The 20,688-nt window shown below is 41.1% G+C and overlaps 1 protein-coding gene across 6 annotated transcripts in view; it reads left to right on the top strand.

Annotated features, from left to right (window-relative positions):
- The window catches only part of MECOM (MDS1 and EVI1 complex locus), a 335,520-nt gene that overhangs the window by 312,049 nt on the left and 2,783 nt on the right, over positions 1-20,688 (top strand). For 3 of the 6 annotated variants that reach the window (XM_082056553.1, XM_082056552.1, XM_082056556.1), the window contains 7 exons: positions 386-1,748; positions 3,715-3,802; positions 6,220-6,246; positions 13,252-13,418; positions 14,780-14,857; positions 16,602-16,771; positions 17,869-18,013. In XM_082056553.1, the coding sequence (XP_081912679.1) occupies positions 386-1,748; positions 3,715-3,802; positions 6,220-6,246; positions 13,252-13,418; positions 14,780-14,857; positions 16,602-16,771; positions 17,869-18,013 (2,038 nt within the window). The remainder of the gene's footprint in view (positions 1-385; positions 1,749-3,714; positions 3,803-6,219; positions 6,247-13,251; positions 13,419-14,779; positions 14,858-16,601; positions 16,772-17,868; positions 18,014-20,688) is intronic. The other 3 variants (XM_082056555.1, XM_082056554.1, XM_082056557.1) reach the window with 2 other exon arrangements.

Here is a 20,688-nt window from a genome sequence, read left to right as displayed (position 1 = left end):
CACCATGGGTTTGTACGGTGTTACAGCACCGAGCCGCGGCTCTTGGTGGGGCTTTGGGTACTAATGCAATATGGATTAATGGTATCAAATATGCAGCGTTTGTGCAATGCAAAGAGCAAACAAGTACACTTTGTCTTTTAGTGATTTCAGACTTTTTCTGGTTTGTTGGAGTGGGTTTTGGTGCTGACTCTAGACATTTGTCTGCTTGGGTGCCTTGCTTTTGAAGATTACAACAGTTTTTTGTATATTTGTGCACTTAGAGCTCTCCTTACGGCTTCCTAATAGACATTTGGTGGGTAAAAAAGTGGTGTTATTTGCAAAATTTTGAGGGTGGGGGCAATTACCATAAAGCCTGAGATGTGTTGTTGTTGTTGTTTACATACAGGTGAGGTCTGCCATAAATCCTATACTCAGTTTTCAAACCTTTGTCGTCATAAGCGCATGCATGCTGATTGCAGAACCCAAATCAAGTGCAAAGACTGTGGACAAATGTTCAGCACTACGTCTTCCTTAAATAAACACAGGAGATTTTGTGAGGGCAAGAACCATTTTGCAGCAGGAGGATTTTTTGGCCAAGGCATTTCACTTCCTGGAACCCCCGCTATGGATAAAACGTCCATGGTTAATATGAATCATGCAAATCCGGGCCTTGCTGACTATTTTGGAGCCAATAGGCATCCTGCTGGTCTTACCTTTCCAACAGCTCCTGGATTTTCTTTTAGCTTCCCTGGCCTGTTTCCTTCAGGCTTGTACCACAGGCCACCTTTGCTACCTACTGGTTCTCCTGTTAAAGGACTACCGAGCGCAGATCAGACAAACAAAAGCCAAAGTCCCCTCATGACAAATCCTCAGATACTGCCAGCCACCCAGGATATTTTGAAGGCACTAAATAAGCAACCATCAGTAGGGGAGAATAAGCCAGTGGAGCTTCAACCAGAGAGGTCCTCTGAAGAGAGGCCGCATGAGAAACTCAGTGACCAGTCAGAGAGTAGTGACCTTGACCTTGACGATGTCAGTACCCCCAGTGGCAGTGACCTGGAAACCACCTCGGGCTCTGATCTGGAAAGTGACATTGAAAGTGAGAAAGAGAAATGTAAAGAAAATGGTAAAATGTTCAAAGACAAAGTAAGCTCTCTGCAGAGCCTGGCTTCAATAAATAATAAGAAAGACCACAGCAATCATTCCATTTTCTCACCATCCTTAGAGGAGCAGACTGCGGTGTCAGGAGCGGTGAATGATTCTATAAAGGCTATTGCTTCTATTGCTGAAAAGTACTTTGGTTCAACAGGACTTGTGGGGCTGCAAGACAAAAAAGTCGGAGCCTTACCTTACCCTTCCATGTTTCCCCTCCCGTTTTTTCCAGCATTCTCTCAATCAATGTATCCATTTCCTGATAGAGACTTGAGACCGTTACCCTTGAAAGTGGAGCCCCAATCACCCAGTGAAATAAAGAAGATCCCAAAGGGAAGCTCTGAGTCTCCCTTTGACCTCACCATAAAGCGTAAGGAGGAGAAGCCACTCACTCCCATACCCTCAAAGCCAGCAGCCCCCTCTGCAGCAAGCCAGGACCAGCCTCTAGATCTCAGCATGGGCAGCAGAAGTCGAGCCAGCGGCACAAAACAAACTGAGCCTCGGAAAAACCACGTCTTTGGAGAAAAGAAAGGAGGCGACCTCGAGCAAAGGAAAGTTTCGGAGTCCTCCTTGCAGCACGCCAGGCCCACCCCGTTCTTTATGGATCCCATTTACAGGTAACGGACTATGTGCATCCCTTGGTCCAGGCAGCTGTGTCTGCCAGGGCCACCCGCCTGCAGATGCAGAACAACCCTGTCTGTGTCCCACCATCCCTGGAGGTGACATCCCACCACCCGGGGATGGCGTGGCCCAGGTAGTACGTTGAGCTGTGCACACTGCCTCAGATCCGACCTGCTGGGGCAAACTCTGAGTCCAGTGATGCTGCAATTAGCAGGTCTTCATGACTGTCCTTGTTGCAGCAAGTCATTAGTTTAACCTGCACAGATTGACATGCAGGTGTTGAATATTTTCTCTTACCCAGAAATGAACTGACATCAGCAATGAATATTTCTATATTTATGGTGTATTTGATATCACTGGTTTACCCCAGATTTCTTCCAAAATGCTTCCCACTGCCCTCTGCCTTCCCTGGAAATCAGAGCATCTCACTCGGTTGCCAGTTGTACAGCACCTTTTTAGTGCCTCCTGAGTTAAGTAAGAGTATTTCATAAGTACAAGAAAGAAGCAAATTTGTCCTAAGTTGTATAAAAAGCATGGAAATTGAGAGTGATTTCTGCCTTTTTTTTTTTTTTCCCACTGATTTAAGCAATGGGCATTTCGTTAATATAATTGAAGGCACAGTGTCTTTGTGTTTATGAAGCTCAACCAACAGGCTAGTTAATCTGAGCCACCTAATGAAATCAATGGGAGCCTTGTTGTTGGCTTCAGGGGGTGCACAAGGAGACATTGTCAATGAGCTGAGGTTTTAAAAATTGCTGGCAAAATCCTGAACCTGTGGTGTTTCACAGTAGTGCTGAGATGGATCTCACTGGGATCTGGATTTCACCTGTGTCCTGTGCATGTTGGCCCCTCCTTACCCTTTGCCTTTTTGCTCATATATCTGTAACCAACCAAAGTCAGGCATCTAAATTAGTTTAGAGAAATATTAGCCATAAAAATATTTGTCTGTAATACAAGTGACTGATTTTACAGGCTATTGTTAAAAAAAAAGTTATTGCCATGTAAATCATGTTAATTTTTTACTTTATCTGAAAAAGAAATGCTATGGGCAAAGTTTTTGGACAATGCTCTTGTATAAGACAACAGGTATGTGTTATGAAGAAACAGGATATGATGCTATTTACTGCCAGATTGATATCTGTATTAGGCCATAGGTTTTCTTTGCGTCATATTAATTTTAAATGCCTGAAGTGGTGGAAATAATGATCCATGTTTTATGGTCCTGCATTATAAACTGATGAAATCTGTACAAATTCTGGCAGCGTAGCATGAGGCCAGTTGTTACCAAGTCTTCCTTTGCCATGAGTTACGTCTACATACAGTCAACAGAATCTGTACCTGAAAACATAGGCATCAGAAAAGCAAAACCCTCAAATTTCCACACTGCTGCTGAATTATCTGTGCTGTGTTTTGCTGTCTAAATGCCCACATGAGTTGATGGCAGTTTTTGTTGCTGGCACATCGGATTTGGTGTGTTCCTGCAAGCCGACCTTTCTCGTCCTGCTTGTGACCAGCCAGTTGAGTCCACACCAGGAGAGGTTTCCAGGGTTCTGGCTGTGTCGTCTTTCATGAGCAGACCAGAAGGGACCCATTGCTCAACGCTCCTGTTGCCTTCAGTTCCTTTCCTCAGAGCAGAGAGCACACTCGATTGCCTTATTTCTTCATAAAAGTGCTCTGTAGTTAGTCATTGGTTCCTATTATAATTATTACTGGTCTTTTGAAATGGGATTATTTCCTATGTAAATGGTATAATCTCCCTTTAATGGTGATTCACAGCCCCCACCTGCAGTAATGAGTTCCATGCGGGAATGGAGAGTTGACTGTACTTCCTTATCTTTTACCGTTATCTCTGAGAAACAAATTACTTGATGTATAACTGACTATTTTAAACATGACTAGCTGTGTAATTGTTAATATCTGAGACTGATTCATCACAAGCAAATCTAATTTTAACATTTACAGAGTAGAAAAAAGAAAGTTAAGTGACCCACTGGAAGCTTTAAAAGAGAAATACTTGAGACCTTCCCCGGGATTCTTGTTTCATCCACAAGTAAGTATTTTGGGAATTCTGGTGTTGTAAACAAGCCTGTTGATGCTTCAAAGCAGGTGCAGAGAAATGAATGCAGTCTTAGTCATTTTTGGATTTCCTAAAACACACAGTTTTTGCTGTACCATTGTGGTGGAAAAGCATAAGCATTGTTCTGAGCTTCTTGATGTTTTGCAGATGAAACAACATGTTTTGATTATAGAGGAAGCCAGATTCAAACTACATGTATGTTTTAGAACTGTGTTCCTCCAAAACTGTAGTGTACCTACAACATTTGCAGCTACCCGTGTTGTCTTCAACACTCTCCTGTGCTCTGAGCCATTGTAGTCAATATTGACTACAAGTAGATGATGGAGATTCAAAGTTGAGCCAGGAAAGCTGAGCATCCCAGTTGTTCAATATTTAAGGACTCCCAGAAAAGAGATAAAACCTTCCACCCAATGCTTCGAAGTCTCATAAGCAAATGCTCCATGTCTTTTATGTAGTTGTTGTGGGCTTTAGCGTGTGCAGAACTTTGTAGGATCCCCGCTCCTCCATACCTGAAGACATGCTATACAAGAGGGCTGGTGGCTTGTTCATAGGCCATAATCCTGCTGCTAATTTGCTGGATGACAAAAATGCAGGACAGTGTCCCTAAAATGGTGTAACAACCACAAAGTATATGTAGCATAGAAAAAAGTACCTGTACGCAAACTATACGTTACTTTTCTTCAACAGGACCACACGCTCATTTTGTCCTCCTCTTTGCTAAGGAGATCTTGCTAAAATTTGGGTTCAATTTTATGCCTGAAATAAAAAACTCTGTGGTATTTACAAATTTGAATGACTTGCTGACTACAGGTTGTTGCATCCTAATAATGACACCCCATAAGGGGTGGTTTCTCTCCATGAAGTGGGTGATGCTGTTAGAACAGCTAAGGGGTTGTAAATTAATTGTGAATTATTTAAATGAAGGCATTTTAGGTATTGTATCCATGGAAGAAACAATATTATTTTACTTAGCGCTAGTTGGCTTTTCACTGGGTGTAAATCGGTGGTGTTTAGTGAAGTTGGATTCAAGGGGTGCTCTGAAGGTTTTGTCTGATAAAAGCAGGAGGTAGCGTGGTTGGTGGGTGGGAAAAGAGGCTGTTTGGGTAAAATGCACCATTAGGAACTTGGCCGCGGTGGATGGGGAAGGAGTTGGATACTCTTCTGCATAGTGTTGTATGACTCTGAGGTACATGGGGAACTGGAGGAGGGTTAATGGGAATTAGGCAAGGAATGGTGTAGGCATGCAGGTGAAATGGAGACATCGGGTGTTTTGCCATTAGCGGGCAGGATGTTGGGATTTCACCCTTCGTGTTTTTTCACAGAGAGTTGGTTAAATCTGTTGTTGGTGCCTGAGGAAGGTCCTGGTGTGGTCACCAAGTCTGGTGGTCACCAGCTGAGGTGGGACAGAGCCAGCACCTTCTGGCAGGAGGGGAAGCAGGTTGTGCCCCCGTGTTGCTGAACACGTGCATGGGAGCACAAAAATACACCTGTTAAACCTTTTTGCCCATTTCTCCACATTTCTTATTGTGCAATAGAAACAAACAAACAAGCAAACAAACAAACAAAACAAGCCCCAAACCATGGTAAAGACTGGCTTTTGTTTTATCGCTTACCTGGCTGCTGGCATTAACATCTTTAACTTGGTGTGAGATGGATGGAGACAAAGGTCATGAATGTAACATGCATTCTTAATACATTGTAAAAGAAAACTAAACCACCATCACATGTCCTGTCAAAAAAGTCAATGCCAAAATCTGCTTTCTTGCTGACTTTAATAGAAAGGAGTCTCCTGTTTGCAAAGGCAGAATTTGGTTCGGTATTTATAGAGGACTGGGGACCAGTTTGCAGAAAAGCTGTTTTTCTTTTATAGTCCTGTTCACCCCTGTAAAAGTACAGGTGTGGAGCGCACTGCAAGTTTTCATTTTCTGCTGGCAGGATTTATCTATGTGAAATATGAACAGAATTATTGTTTGTGTCCTACAAGTTTGTGTTTCTGTGAGTTTATTTCTGTAATGTGCCATCTGGTGAAGCAAGAGTTTATTTTTTTAACTGGATAATACAACAGCTAACAGGTGGATCTTTAAAACAGGCTTCTGAAATAGATATTAAAGACATAAACCCTGCAGTCCTTACCCTGTCGCTGCCTGGGCAAAATTCCTCCTAGAGGCAGTGGCCCGAAAGCTATGAAAATTAGATCATTTAATTGTATTTCACAATGATTTGCCATTACAAGGATCGCGCATTTAGGGAGAGAATACTCCAGTGCAACAAATCACTCAGAATAACATTTTAATTAGTATCTTTACATAAAATCTTAATTAGTAGATTGATTGCAATGAGGGTTCCAATGCAGGAATAATGTGTTGTTTTTGTTTCAATTTTGCTACCAGTTCCAATTGCCTGATCAAAGAATTTGGGTAAGTTCATTGCTTATATTTTTGATTTAATCATTGTGAAATAAATTGCATAAGAAAAATATAATATGAAAGATAACTTACCACTCAATTATGGAGCATGCCACACTTTCCTACAGAGTCTTGTAGCTGTAGTGAATAAATAGCCTCTTGTTTCAAATTGGCTTTACTTTAACCTATCTAATCTTGGTGGTTTTATTTGGTGAAGGCAATGGGAGCTTTACCTGAGCGAGGGTTTCAAAATGCAGTCTTTGTTTATATTTAACTGAAATTGTTCCAAACTGTTTCCTTCAGAGATTGCAATGAAATTTTCAGGCTGACATCTTGTTAGATTGCAATAGGTGTAAATATTTAATCTGCATTCAAGACATTAAAATAGAGAGCCTCAGAGCTCTCCATGTTTCTATCTTGCTTTGACTTGGGTTGGAAATAGTCTCTTTAACGGCTTTCAAGTTTTGAGCTTAATTGCTCATTACTGTACTTAAAGCATTTAATTGCCACGTTTGGGTCAAATTTGCCCTGTGTGTATACTTATATCATCCCTCTTATGTGAACAGGAATTGTGCTTTTAGTACTGTAGGATATATTTGAGCTGGCTCTTCTATTTTTATAAAATGTTATTCTTAATACATCTAAATCGTTCATGAAAAAAAAAAGAGCCATAGCAACTGCTTTTGCAGATGCAACTCGCACAACACGGTGTTTTGCTCTTGCATTGCTGGCTCCTCAGCTGTAGCACTGAACCCATAAATACTTGTCCCAGATTTTTCACAACCTTCGGGCTTCGGAGCGGAGAGCTGGAGCCAGCCGGCTGCGGCTCGGGCCCTGGCTCGCTCCCGCTCAGCACTCGCTGTGCGACGTGGACTCATTTCGTAAGATGAAGCCAGAATTTTGCAAAATGAGATGGGAGATTTGCACGAGCTCTTTGCCGCGTGGGTCTCTGTATGGGGCTGGTGCAGGAGCCCTCAAAGGTGCTGCCCCTGCAGCCAGGGGCTTAGCCCTGCTCTCCTCCAATAGCAGCAACAGACCTTTGGCTTTTAATCCCATTTTCTGCCTGTAAAATGGTGGTTTGTGCAGCTGCAAATGGTGCACAAGGAAAGGAGCTAAGCAGGCACCAAAGGATTTGTAGATGCTGACTGAGCTCAGCAGATAGGAGGTAGGGTTAGATGCCAGGCTTGGGGAGCACAAGAAGCGGTTGCCAAACACTATTTTTGCAGTAGAGGTAGCGCTGTGTTGTGATTTGGCCCAGGCACCCTGAACCCTCGGCTCTCAGAAATGAGGCTCTGCTTGGGCATATTTGGGAAGTTGCAAAACCCAGTGCAGTCTGTTTCTTCTCTCTGTTTTCCTTGACGTTGGCTTGGTCCTCAAGTTTCCATCATCCTGCTTTTTTTTTGTGAGCATATGTCTCCTGGCCACGCTAGTGCTTGAGCAGCTGCAGTAGAAATAGGTATTTAGAACAGAAAGTGCCTGGAGCAGGATGCTGATTCATGGATGAATCTTCATCTTGAGAGATTTGAATAGGTCACGCGAGCCATTCTATCTCAATTCACAGTTGTGTGTGCCATATATTTCAAGATTATTTCAGATTGATTCTCATTGTTTGGCAGGAACCCTATAGTACAAATCAATGGCAACACCCTCTCTTGAATGGATCACTATCTATTTAGTCTGTAGACTCTTTCATCCCTTTCTGGTCCTACCAAGAGAAGGCTGCTATGAAGAGGTTCTGTAGTTATAGTTAGACTTTATTTGCAATAGCTTTATGGGGAATAATTGAAAATAATTAAATTAATTTTACGAATACATGAAATTTGGTGAATGTATTAACAAAGCTTTTCTTTTACTGGGCTTATTTAAGGACATGATCCATTCTGTTAAATCAGGTAAATCCCCACCAACTGCATTAATACAAATAGAGTTATTCTGGAACTGTACTGCAGATCGGCAGGAATTATTCACTGCTGCTTCATAAAGCTCAGCCATGTGTGATAGGTCTGTTGGACATGAATATAGCTCAGCCAGGTTCCATGGCTGAATGTCCAAATACACACAGTTTCAAGACAACAAGTTCATAAGTTGTAGTTTTTAGCGAAAGCATTAGAACTTGAACTGGGGAGGAAGAAATCCTGAGCTCTAGTAGTTGGGTTTTCAAGATTTCTCTAAATAACACTAGTAAAAATAGAAAGCAAACATTTGAACAATTTTTTTTTCCCATGAGTTATGACCATAAAGTCAGTTGTTTTTGCGATAATAGCAATGAAGGAGTTGTGTTTGTAAGACATGAGGTCATGTAATTCATGACATTGTCTTCTAGATTATTTCATATCATCAGGTTATTCTTAAAAAGCAGCAACAACAAACCTTGCTTTATTTATGCTACTTTTGCTTCTGTTGCTTAATAAATTTTAAGACAAATATTCAAGGCCCCTGCTGATGATATCTTCCCCGTTGAAATGTTTATAAATACTTGTTTTAGCCGATTATGGTAATGTCTGCATTCTTGAGTCGGAGCTGGGGAATTGCGACTGCATATTAATTTGCGTCAGTCGGAGGTTAATAGCCTCTCAGGGAGTGGGAGGGAGGTGGGGGAAAGCTGCTTCCTTTTCCAGACATCTGGACGCAGATAGAGTCAACAACTCATATATGTAAATCAAAAGTTACTGTCCTATATAAAATACTGTCATTCACTGATCTCAGATTAGGAGCAGACATGACTTGTCCATAAGGCAATAGCTGTATGTAAAGTGTGCAACAGGGTCTTCTCGTTCTCCTGCCTCCTTGGAGAGCTTGCTTTTTGGACATGGCAATTACACTAATCTCATCCTTGGGGTCAAGCTGTGCCTTCCTCCTCGTGCCCTGTTCAGGAATCACCACGATCCCTGGTCACTTGGTTGGGGTGCAGACCCCTCCCAAAAGTGCTGCCCAGCAGCTTGAGCCACACACATGCCTCCTTGGTGGTCCCCAAGGATCATCGCCAGACAGACAAGGTGGCCATGAGCACCCACCTCACCTCCCAGGACAGATGCTATCGCGAACAGCTTGCTTCAGGAGTTTGGTGGATTGTTGACCAGTACCATCTACATGGTCAATGCAGCTCTTTTGGAGGCAACTCTTGCTTTTGCAACCAGCTGTAATGGTGTTTCGAAGGAGTAAGAGCTACTTCATTTGTTTATCAGCTGAGGGAGTTTCATAGTGTAAGAGGAAAAGTCACGTAGTTAACCCAGAAAAAAAACTGGAAAAAAAACTATGAGAATAAGTTATCGGTTTTTACAATCATTTAATATTACCAGTGAGTCCACGTAGGGCTGTCACTGGGATCTGAACTGGCATATGTCTGTAAATGACATTGGAAGAAGGGTGGCCAGGCAAAGCGCAAAGACTGCTTATTGAAAATAGATAAATCCAAAGCCTGACTATGAAGATTTTGCGGAAGAGTCACAGAAAGTTGAGTCACAGGGGATTAAAATAGCAATAAAACTCAATGTCAGTAAGTACCCAGTAATACTGAGGGGAAAGTGTGACTCTAAACTCATGTCATTCAGGAAAAAAGATCTTGAAGTTGATAGTTTTATGAAAATATCTTCCAAGCAGTTAGCAGAAAGGAACTGAAAACATCATTATGTTATGCTGCCTTCAGCTCTTGAATACAGCTGAAGTCCCTCTCAAAAGGACATAGTAGAATTAGAAAAGACACAGAAAAGTGCAACAGTGATGATCAGAGGTAGGGAACAGCTTCCATACAAAAAGAGACTAAGTAGATTTTGATTTTTTTCAGCTTGGAAAATAAATGCCCAAGGGAGCTGTGCCCCAGCTCTATGAGACCATGAATGGTGAGCAGAACCTGAATGAGAAATGGTTATTCATTAGTTTTTACAATGCAAAAAAAAAAAAAAAAAAAAAAGAGGGACACCCAGCTGAATTATCAGGCAAAAGGCTTAGAAGGAACAAAAGCCAGTATCTTTTTATATGCACCTAATTAAATTGGCAAACTCTCCTTGACAAAAATATAAATGGCTTTGAAAAGGGTTTAGTCAAATGAATGGGGGCAGCAGCCACCGATGGCCGTTCAACACCATAATCGAGATGCAACCTCGAATTAAGTCTCTTGCAGCGCTCGTTGCTGGTGCGTGACAGAAGACATTCGGAAGAAGGTCTGTCCCTTGCCCACCCTCCTGCCTGTCCCCTGGGGCCACTGCTTGAAACCAGGGCACTGTCACCCCAAAAGCGTGTGTCACATGTTCATAATTCCTGCTTGGGTTCGGTGCCTGAGTGGGACAAACCCCAGATTTCATATTACTCAGTTAATATTTTGCAAGTAGACTGATGAGCAGGGGCTGTCTACCGGCATATAAATTAATGGAGAGCTTGTTGTGGGTCTGGGCTGGGAGGATTTTATGAGCTGTAACAAGGCCGTGCACTCTAGTGCCCATCTCACAATTGGGAATTGCACCTGAAGGCCCTGAGCACCACCTTTCTCCAGGTGTTCTTGTGAAAATGCCCCAATTTTGGTTCTTGTGAGCAGATGGTAACTGCCATAATTATCCTGAGAGCAGCAGAGCGACACAACCTCGTATCAGCAAAGGCTGCAGGCCGAGCACTTCCCGTTGTTGCTGCTGCATTTCTTGAAAAATATAAATCATACCAGGTAACTATATGGATCAGTCTTTAAAAAACAAACCACCACCAAACAACAAGCACGTTAGTCATGCCGATGGTGAGAAAGGTATTTTTGGAAAGTAAGTAATACTTTAAAAGAATTGGAAGTGTTTGTGTTTCCTCTGCATGAGGGATTTAAGATTAGACGCTGATTTCATACCTATTTTGGGACTGAGGTAATCCTGGAGACAGCGTTGGAGGTTGTGCTGATCTGCATTGCTGGACATTAGAGAAGAATCAGTCTCAATCTCTCCTCTGCAAAATCCTGGAAATAAGAACTAAAAACAATAAGCATGACTAAGCCATTTTAAATGTAAAGGGGAAAATAGTTGCTTTAATATATTACTGTAGGGCATCATGTGCATGAGAAATGGTGATCCAAAAATGATTTAAAACCACTAGATAATGAAACTGACTTGAATATTAAATATACATAAATAAAACATTTATTATACTTCTCAATGCCCTTATTATTCTTCACCATAAATATGTGCTATCATAACCCATGCACTGTCTTGTCACTGCTAATCAGCCCGAAGGCCAAAGGTCATTTTTCATTTAAACCGTTTCTTTTCCACAACTGCAAAATAGATGAATTAATTATTGCAGGGAAGAATTAGAAGGAATTAAAGGCAGTGGAAAGGCTATTCTAAAAGCTTTAAGAACCAATTCTGACTAAAGATAAAGTCATATAAAAAGAAATATATGGTAATGTTGAGTTGTATGGGTTGATAATGACATCTCGGTGCTGAGATAGAATTACCTCCTCTCCCAGCAGCATCATCATTACATATCTCACGCCTGTGATCAGTACATGTCAAAATCCTTCATATTGACAAATGTGCTGTCCACTTGCATCTGTGGAGAATGTTTTAGCAGCTGAGTGATTATGAATCAAACCCCAGAGCTTACAGCCCCTACTGCCTTGCAATGCTTTCACATTTGTTGCCTGACAAGTAAATGTATCTTGACTTCCCTCTGAGATTTTTTTCTTTTTGCACCGCGTTTGATGAAAGACATTTGGCAAATTGGCAGTGGTACCCTGTACGTTGCAATTTGTACTCAGCATTAGGAATCTGAGCATGAAATGAGAGGGCAGGCTACAGGCTAAAGGGAAAAAAAAAGCCCAAACCAACCCCAAGCCTGAGCTAACCAGCATGTGAATAGTCATTCCAGGCGGCAAATGTGCAATTCTGCTCATTAAAATAAAATTTAAAAATTAAAAAGAGTGCTATTTTTCCCATAGAAATAACATTTTAAAAATCCTAACAATTGGAGCAGTCTCTTATGGATTTTGAAGAATGGGCTGGCAAGGTGTGCTCAGCTGAGGGGTGTTCAGCATCTTTTCTTTCATATAATTTCCTCCTTCATTACAGGCAAGGTATTGCACAGGGCTTGTGTTGTTATGTTTTATAGGTGAGATCATGGCTTTCTTTCAACTTGGAGGAAAACGTTCTCCAAAAATTATTTAATACCCATTCCCCCAAAATTAAAACCCTTTAAGACAGCTAACCAAGAGCAGAGGTATCTCAAAGTGCATAGGGCTTACAAACAACTAAAGGCACAGCAGGAATATTAAGAGGTTGTAGAAAACAGGGTGGGCATCTAACAGGTAATGTGAATATAGACCACCAAACCCACCAGAGCATCATTTCTTATGGATTTATTTCATGGTCTTTGACTGTAATGTGGAAGAAGACTGAACTGAATGCTCAGATGTGGCTGGGACATTGACGGGGCTTGTCTGGATCTGGCTTGTTGCAGCCCTTGGTTGGGCTAGAGTGCTCATGAGGCATCTTCTGCAATATTTGTCCGCTGTTAGTCCTTTAGAAAATAAGTAAAAACAAATAAACAACCCCCCAAAAACCCTATAGCAATTGTTGGGATCCCTATTTTTTTCCTGTTGATCTGGTCAAAAATGGCCAATGGTTTCAGTAGGTGGGATGCACAGATTCATAGGCACACACCCACACTGCCTAAACTGGAATTTTGTAGAAGTTGAGGCTTAAAAATAAAACAAAATAAACATTGGCTCATTCATATTTTGTATGGAAGCATCTTTCCATGATAGCAATCAAGAAAGAAGTTCTGCTGTGTGCTGGCCTTGCAGACACACAGCACCCCACTGTACCAGTGATGGGCGTTATTCCAAGTGGGACAACCTCGTGGCCACCACCTTGCCTAATGTGCCCCGTCATTTTTTGTGACTGCAACTCTACGTTTGTATGTTTTAAAAATGTATTTATTTCAACCTTCCCGTGGCAGTGTATGTTTGTATTTCGGGTTTCCAGTGAGGGCGGAAAGCCGAAGCAGTATTCACCGTGACGGGTTCTGTGCCATCTTCTGTTGCAGATGTCAGCTATAGAAAATATGGCCGAAAAACTGGAGAGCTTTAGCGCCCTGAAGCCTGAGGCCAACGAGCTGATCCAGTCGGTGCCGTCCATGTTCAACTTCCGCGCACCGCCCAGCGCCCTGCCCGAGACGCTGCTGCGGAAGGGCAAGGAGCGATACACCTGCAGGTACCCCAAAACACCCTACGCCACCCACCTGGGCTCCCCAATGCCCCAAGCTTGAAGGGTTGGTGGGAACCACGGTGGGTCTTCATTGAGCCCAATGAAACAGTGAAAGCATTTCACTTTGGGGTTCTTATTTATGAAATTACTGGTCTTATTAAACAAAGAGTTTGCCTTGTATCATACCAGTTTGATAAATGAGGTGGAAAGTGTTCTATAAACAATTCTTTTTTTCCAAATTTTCTCTTTACTTTCATATGCACAAGTGTGCTTTCAGTATTGATTTTTTTGATCATAAACTACAGATGTGTTTTCTCTCAGGCTTCTGGTTTTAATATCCAAAGGTATCAGTGATAAAATACATGACTTATTAGGACTTACATATACAGACTTAAAAATAAAATACAATGAAGATAGTCATTGAACGTGCAACCAAAATGAATGGGAGCTTTGTCAAGGAGAGTAGAATTAGCTGTGTGGGTAGTTTGAAGGCTTATGCATCACGTTGTGAAAAAATAAATGGGATGTTAAAAGTGAAGGGCTGAAATCTTCAAAGTCATCACGTGGAGCAACCAGCACCCTCATTCACTTAAGAGAGCTCTGTGTGTGCTCTGTCTCCATGCAAAAATGGGCTGAATGTCATTAATAGAACTGGGTCAATTATAAACTGAATATTAATATGTTACTTAAAGGAGGGGGGAGGGCTCACGATATTATTATTTTTTTGCCATTATTGTTCCTGTGACGTATTACTGAGTTCGGAGAATGGTTTTTAAATTGAATTATTTAGCTCTCTATATCGTCTCCAGAATGCACAGGTGCTTGATGCTGGCACATTGGTTTATCTGATCTTTTTGAAAACATGTCACCTTCTTCAAGACATGTTGTTATAGAAACATACCTTGATGGATTAGGTCTTTGAGTCTTGTCTGCTCTGATCCTATTCAATGCACAGAATGATGTCTCGTTTGCTGACACGTAGAATTGGTTGAAAGGTTTGAAATTTGTTTACACGGAGGCAGAAATCCAAGGCTTTAATAACAGATTACCTTCATTCCAAATCTGAATGTGGCAGATAATCACATAGAAAGCTTAGAAATTTGGGGTGATCTTTAAAATTGGTCTGTTTTCATATCTCCCTTGCTTATGCACAGGAAAATCTGGTTGGTGCCAACAATTCCAGTTCCATCCTTGCATGTGTGTGTGTGTGTCAGTCATTTATATTTGCTGAATGCTTTTATTGAAATGTTGTTATGCTAAAGCACTGCCAATAGTACCATATATTAATGGTTCCATTTGGACAACGCATCCATTGCAGCTCGAATTGGGATGCAGCCATTGTCTTATCAAACCTTTTCTTACCACAGATACTGCGGCAAGATTTTCCCAAGATCTGCAAACCTAACACGTCACTTGAGGACGCACACTGGAGAGCAGCCCTATAGGTACCACAACCCTTTTTTACCCCTCTATGTGCTGTGGTCAAGTGAATAAATCAAGGGAATAAAGTGTTCACAGCCTTGCTCAGCCAGCTCCCGTGCTCGCTTCTTAGCACTGATGACCCACCGTTGCTTTTTGGTCTCAAACAGGGCTTTTTGCATTTGATGCTGATATTCAGCATTGGAGCTGTGGACATGGGGGAAGGTTTTGGTCCTCGTCAGTGAAATTCTTTTGGTTTCGGCGGCCACCCAGGTGCCATCCACAAGTCCTGCCTTTGCCTCGTGGGGTAGCTGGCACTTCTGAACCAGCTTGGTTGAAGTGATTTTCAATAGGGCTCATGGTCATATTTTCCCTTGCAAAATATTTTGTTGTAAGAGCTCTGCGGTGTTATTTGCAGCCTAAAATTGGGTGTCTTGGTCGATCATCTGATTTCTGAAAGGTTCTAGTTGCAAAGGCATTAGTGTATTTATTTGTTTTCTGCCAAATCTGGATCTTTTCTGAAGTCTGTTTAACCAAAACCCGTGTGGGTGTACTCTCTTGTTGATAAGAATATGTATGTGAAATTGTATCCAGGACAGTCTCATGCAGAAACATGTACAGAAGCTTCACCTTATTGAAAATGAAGGACTAATTTAAATCAACTGGAAAGAAGCCAGTTCATGTTCCAGTAAAACGAATGCACCGATTTCAGCATTTTATGAGCTGTAAAGAGCAGAGTAAGCTCATTGTTTGTGAAGAAACAATATTTTTTTTGCCTTTAGTCTCTTTAGGAAATAAGATTCGCATCTAATTTTATTGAAGGAAGGTCTTGATGCATGTTATACCTGTGCACTACATAAAAGCCACAAGCAATTAGTAGCAAAATGGACGATTTCAGCACTAAACAAAAAATTGACATCATTGACAAGCGTAAGAGAAGCAGGGGAGAAGTAAAAGATTGAAAAACTAAAGTGGTGAAGACTGTTGGCCAGATGCCAGACAGAGAATTTGGAATAGTTATACTATGACTTAGTAATGGCTTAAAGAGCAATACAGTAAAGGCTTTAGGGACTCCAAATCGCTACAGAGTATGAAAATTGATGCCTCTGGTACCAGAGTGATAGACTAAACTACTCACATTGGCACGGTATTAAAGGTTCGGATTGTTTATTGCTGGTTTTTGCAAGATAACCAAATTTCCTCTGGGATTAGCAATCAAGCAAGCTAATTCCTCAAGAAAAGATTTAATCGCACAGCATAATTTAGAATAGGAAAAGAAATAGCCCCTTTTTACCTTATTTGAGCATTAGAAGAGATCTGTTTCATGTTTTTTTTTCCAGAAGTGTTTAATTGTATTGTATTGGCAGCACATGAAACAATAGAGTTATTGCTCTACTGTTTTCAAACTTCCCAACTTTGCATGCAACAATTTTAAAAACATGGGAATCAATTACCCTAGCTAATTTGATGTCATTAACTCTGGCATATTATGCTTACTCCTAAAGGCAGTATTTTAAATATAAATCCTTATGTGAATTACAGCTAAATAACCCACCGTAGAAGTGACAACTCCATCCCAAGAGCACAGCTCTCCACTTATGCAGGCAAAAACTCGTCTTTGTTTCAGGGAGGGTTGTGCTTCAATAGGGACCAAAGAACTGCGGTTGGGTACTGAGACTGAACCCAGAAGGTTCTTCACGTCTCTTAGGACAAATCTTACATTTCCAGCTATTAACAAACCCTTTTCTACCCATTTTTATTTTTTTTTAGATGCAAATACTGCGACAGATCCTTTAGCATATCTTCTAACCTGCAGAGACATGTCCGTAACATCCACAATAAAGAGAAGCCATTCAAGTGTCACTTGTGTGACAGGTGTTTTGGTCAACAAACCAATCTTGACAGACATCTAAAAAAGCACGAGAATGGGAATATGTCTGGTATGTATGCTTTTTCCCTCCCCAGTGTGTCCTACGTACCGCCAGTGTTCAGACACAGGGACAGCACGTTCCCTTTCAATGCTCCAGAGTGTCAATAGGCACACGTTGCTCTGTGCTGCCTGCTCCAATGAGTGGGTTTTTGGAAAATATGTAAGTGCCTAAGCTCTGCTGACATTTAAAGTGCTTTGAAAATCCCAGCACAAACTCTACCCTTGTATAACTTAATACCACTGGATGATGTCTTTTCTTTTGGTTTTAATTAAGCCAGCATAGCATTTTGAGAACAGACTGAGAAAATTGGTTTAATCCCATCGCTACAGTCACTTGGTACTCAATAGGAGTCCTAAATGTAGAGTCTTAGAGGGTACTCTAAAAGATTTTTTTGGCACCTTGTAAAATATTGCCACTGTTAGGAGCTGAAAAGCATTAGCTATGATGGAGGTAGTGGTGCCTCCCAAGCCCTACAGCAAATCGGTCACCACCCAGTGGCAGCAAAGCAGTGGCAGATAGTGGGTATCATTGGTCTGGTTTAGCTATCTGCAGGGTTTAATAAAAACTCTGCCTGCAGTCCTTTCAGTCTACTTTTTGCTCCACTGGAAATAACCAGGTACATGCAGTGAATATCTTTTCCCTGATGCTCAGAGATAGTCGTCTGTCACTGGTCTCTCACTGCTGATGAACCTGGCTGATTACGTCAATGACTGCTCTGTATTTAAGCAAATCTACATAATTATTAGCTAAAATGAAGCTCCGTTTGCTCAGTTTAGCCATTGGTCTAACACAGTTATTGATTGACAGTCTTGAAGTCGCAAGGGAACAGGAGGGAGATGTCGAAATAGATATTTGGCAAAAGTAATGATAAACCATGGAAATAGCACCCAGCATGCAAGCAGCCATTTTGGCTTGAAACCGCCTTTGCCTGTGGATAAGACTTCCTTTCTCATTACTGGTTTTATGGCCAAAAGTTGATGGTTCTATATATCGACTTTTCTGGGTCTCACCCATTTTAACCATTGTTTCCGTTTCAATTTTACTTAAAAAGTTACATGTTGAAAACATAAAGGAGCAATGACTAATGTACTCTATTTTGCTTTAAGGTACTGCAACATCTTCACCTCACTCAGAACTGGAAAGCACAGGGGCAATCCTAGATGACAAGGAAGACTCTTACTTCACAGAAATTAGGAATTTTATTGGGAACAGCAACCACAACAATCAGTCCCCTCGAAACTCAGAGGAGAGGTGAGTTGCGACTGATCTGCCTTCAAAAGGTGCCACTCTTGCAGATTAAACCTGATTTTTCACTTTTGATGAGTTATTTTAGCAACCTGGTTGCTTCAGCATTCACTGTCTTATGAAACGAAATGTGTTGATTCCCTTCCTATTTTGCATGAGCGTATTCCCAGTGGCAGCCACTGGACAGAAGGTCCATGTATGAACACATTTCTCCTTGTAGCAAGAGCTCTTAGTTTCAAGTTTCCATCGTTGATTTAAATCTGTTGAAAAATTCCCTCATTTTACATTCTCAGCAGAACAGGTGAATTCTACATTTTGTGGCTAAATGTAGAGAGCCTTAAGATTTAAATGCAATTGAAATGTGTCATTAATAAAGTAGTCTAAGCTAAATTCATGGATCAAATTAAAGATTTTAACTGAAAGACCTTCACCGTAAGTAACTCAGTCCCAAGAAAGATGCTGACTAGCAAAAAGTCCATGAGGCAGTGGGCAGGTGTTGGTAGCCCACAGCGCTCTTGCATCTTTTTCCTACCAGGATTTATTGAGTATATGAGTGTTTCAATTCTTCTGAACTAACAGAAGAGAAACCACTTCTAAATATTCTCAGCTAATAAAAATACAGCTAAGCAGAAAAGGCTGTAGCATGGATATGCATATCAACTATACATATTTCTTTGAGAATGGCTATGCATTATTTGTGGTTTTGATTTGGCATTATATGATCAGCATCAAAAATTTCTTACGGTTGGTGACAAACTTCACTGTCTCCTCAATTTCCAGATGCCTTTGTGAAGGGATGAAAATGGTGGACGTAACACAATTTCCACAAAAGTATTGGATTAAGTGATTACATGCATATTCAAATTTCATTCCATCTTGATTGGCAATGAGGGCTTGGGATTTTTAGTTTGCACATCTGGTCTCAACATGTCCTCCGACAGGAAGTCAGCAAAGTGAAAAGGTTGCTGGGTTCTGCAGTGTTTCCTTTCTAAATTTGGCACTTCAGACTGCTCTTGATGGATATTTTATCCCTGGCAAATTGCTGCATTTGAAAGCATAATTAGAGAATCTGTTTTCTTAATCACATGGCTTTTGTTACTTTGGTTGTAGTCCATCTCCTTTTCATTTCTAGCAGCCTCAATTGAGCATAACAAGCAAGTTGGCAGCCCAAACAGTGCTCCACAATTTCTTATTTCTGCCTATTTAAATAAAAGATTATAAAGAGATATTGCTCTGATTATCTTAGAGGGGGGTGGCTGCTTCAGCTCTCCTGACTCTGCACAGCTTCAGATTTTTTGATATTGTGATATAAACAGCCCATTCCCTATAGCTTTTTTTTTTTTTAGCACAATACTAAACTCGTGACAATCAGCTAAAATTTGCCCAGAAAAGAGATGAAATGATTATGCTTAGGAAAATGATGCTATTGTGTAAGTAACTAGCTTTCACTTGTGTACGCTCCATAAGAAGGTATATCCATCACAACAGCAAACCCAGCACTAAATACCAAATGCGCTGCTAGGGCTCATCCTTATCTTGCTCAGACTTTTGGTTTATTCCATATTGTCCCACACAGTTTGAAGCACGCAGCGTCTAAAGCAAACTGCGGGCAGACAATAAAGTTTCCATTTTTATAACTGTATTCCTGGAAGAGTAAGGACCTTTTGCACAATGAGAACAATAGATGAATCAAGGCCTCCGTACTACGTAACACAGCGGAGCAGATACGCTGCTAGCATGAATTTTTGTGGGTCCAGCAAGTGCAGCCTTTCCACACCACCAGTACCTCTGGTCGTGCATTTGTTGACATGGCAGAGGTGCTGAGTTTCTTATAACTCTCATTTAATGTGAAGGACACGACTCATCTGCGACTCATCTGCGGATGCTCGGAATCCTACAGGGTTGGGGCCGTTAGCAAATGAGCACCTACTTGAGTGTGGGTATTATGTCCTTGATAGAATTCTATAGGAAGTAGTTAAGGGAAGTAATTGTCTGAAAGTAAAAGAGAATGTAAGAACAGCGGGTAGTCCAACTGGTTTTCCTTGTGCATATTGCTATAATTACTCATTTAATAAGAACAAATACACTTAAAATGCTATATGACCTTTGTTTTCATTACTTCTTACCCTTCAGAAAGGTCAATAATGTAGTACAGCGTGGAGGCGATATTGAAGACCACTCTTCAGGTCTTCAGCTGAAATCCCTTAGGTTCCCATGTGTGTAATCCATACATTCAGTGAAGTAGTATGGCTTCCAAATGAGTGGTAGTGTGCAAAATTAATTATACATGTAATTTTGACTTTAAAACTATGAGTGCAGTATTGGATGTCATTTTTGAAAATGCTGGATCTGATTTTCGGAGTTTCTTGGCTCCTTCTGTTAAAAGTCAACGAGTTGTTTTGCCCAGAATACGTATATGATTGGAAACATGAGATGAAATAATGCATGAGGAAATTTGGAACGGATATCTGAACATAACTCTGCTTGAACGGTAGTTTTAGACTTCCAGGATAACAGGAAAATCCCATGCTGATGGCACTGTAACACCCCACTGATTTTTGAGTGGAATTTTGTCCAATACTGCCTAAACATCCAAAGCTAAACAAGATACACAACACAGAAATGATTTTATTCTACTGGGACAGATCCTTTCCAGATCTGCCCCTGACAGTCTGCTGATG

Source organism: Streptopelia decaocto, assembly GCF_964273445.1.
Source record: "Streptopelia decaocto genome assembly, chromosome: 6".
Classification (NCBI taxonomy): Eukaryota; Metazoa; Chordata; class Aves; order Columbiformes; family Columbidae; genus Streptopelia; species Streptopelia decaocto.
This window is presented reverse-complemented; position numbering and strand designations above follow the sequence as displayed.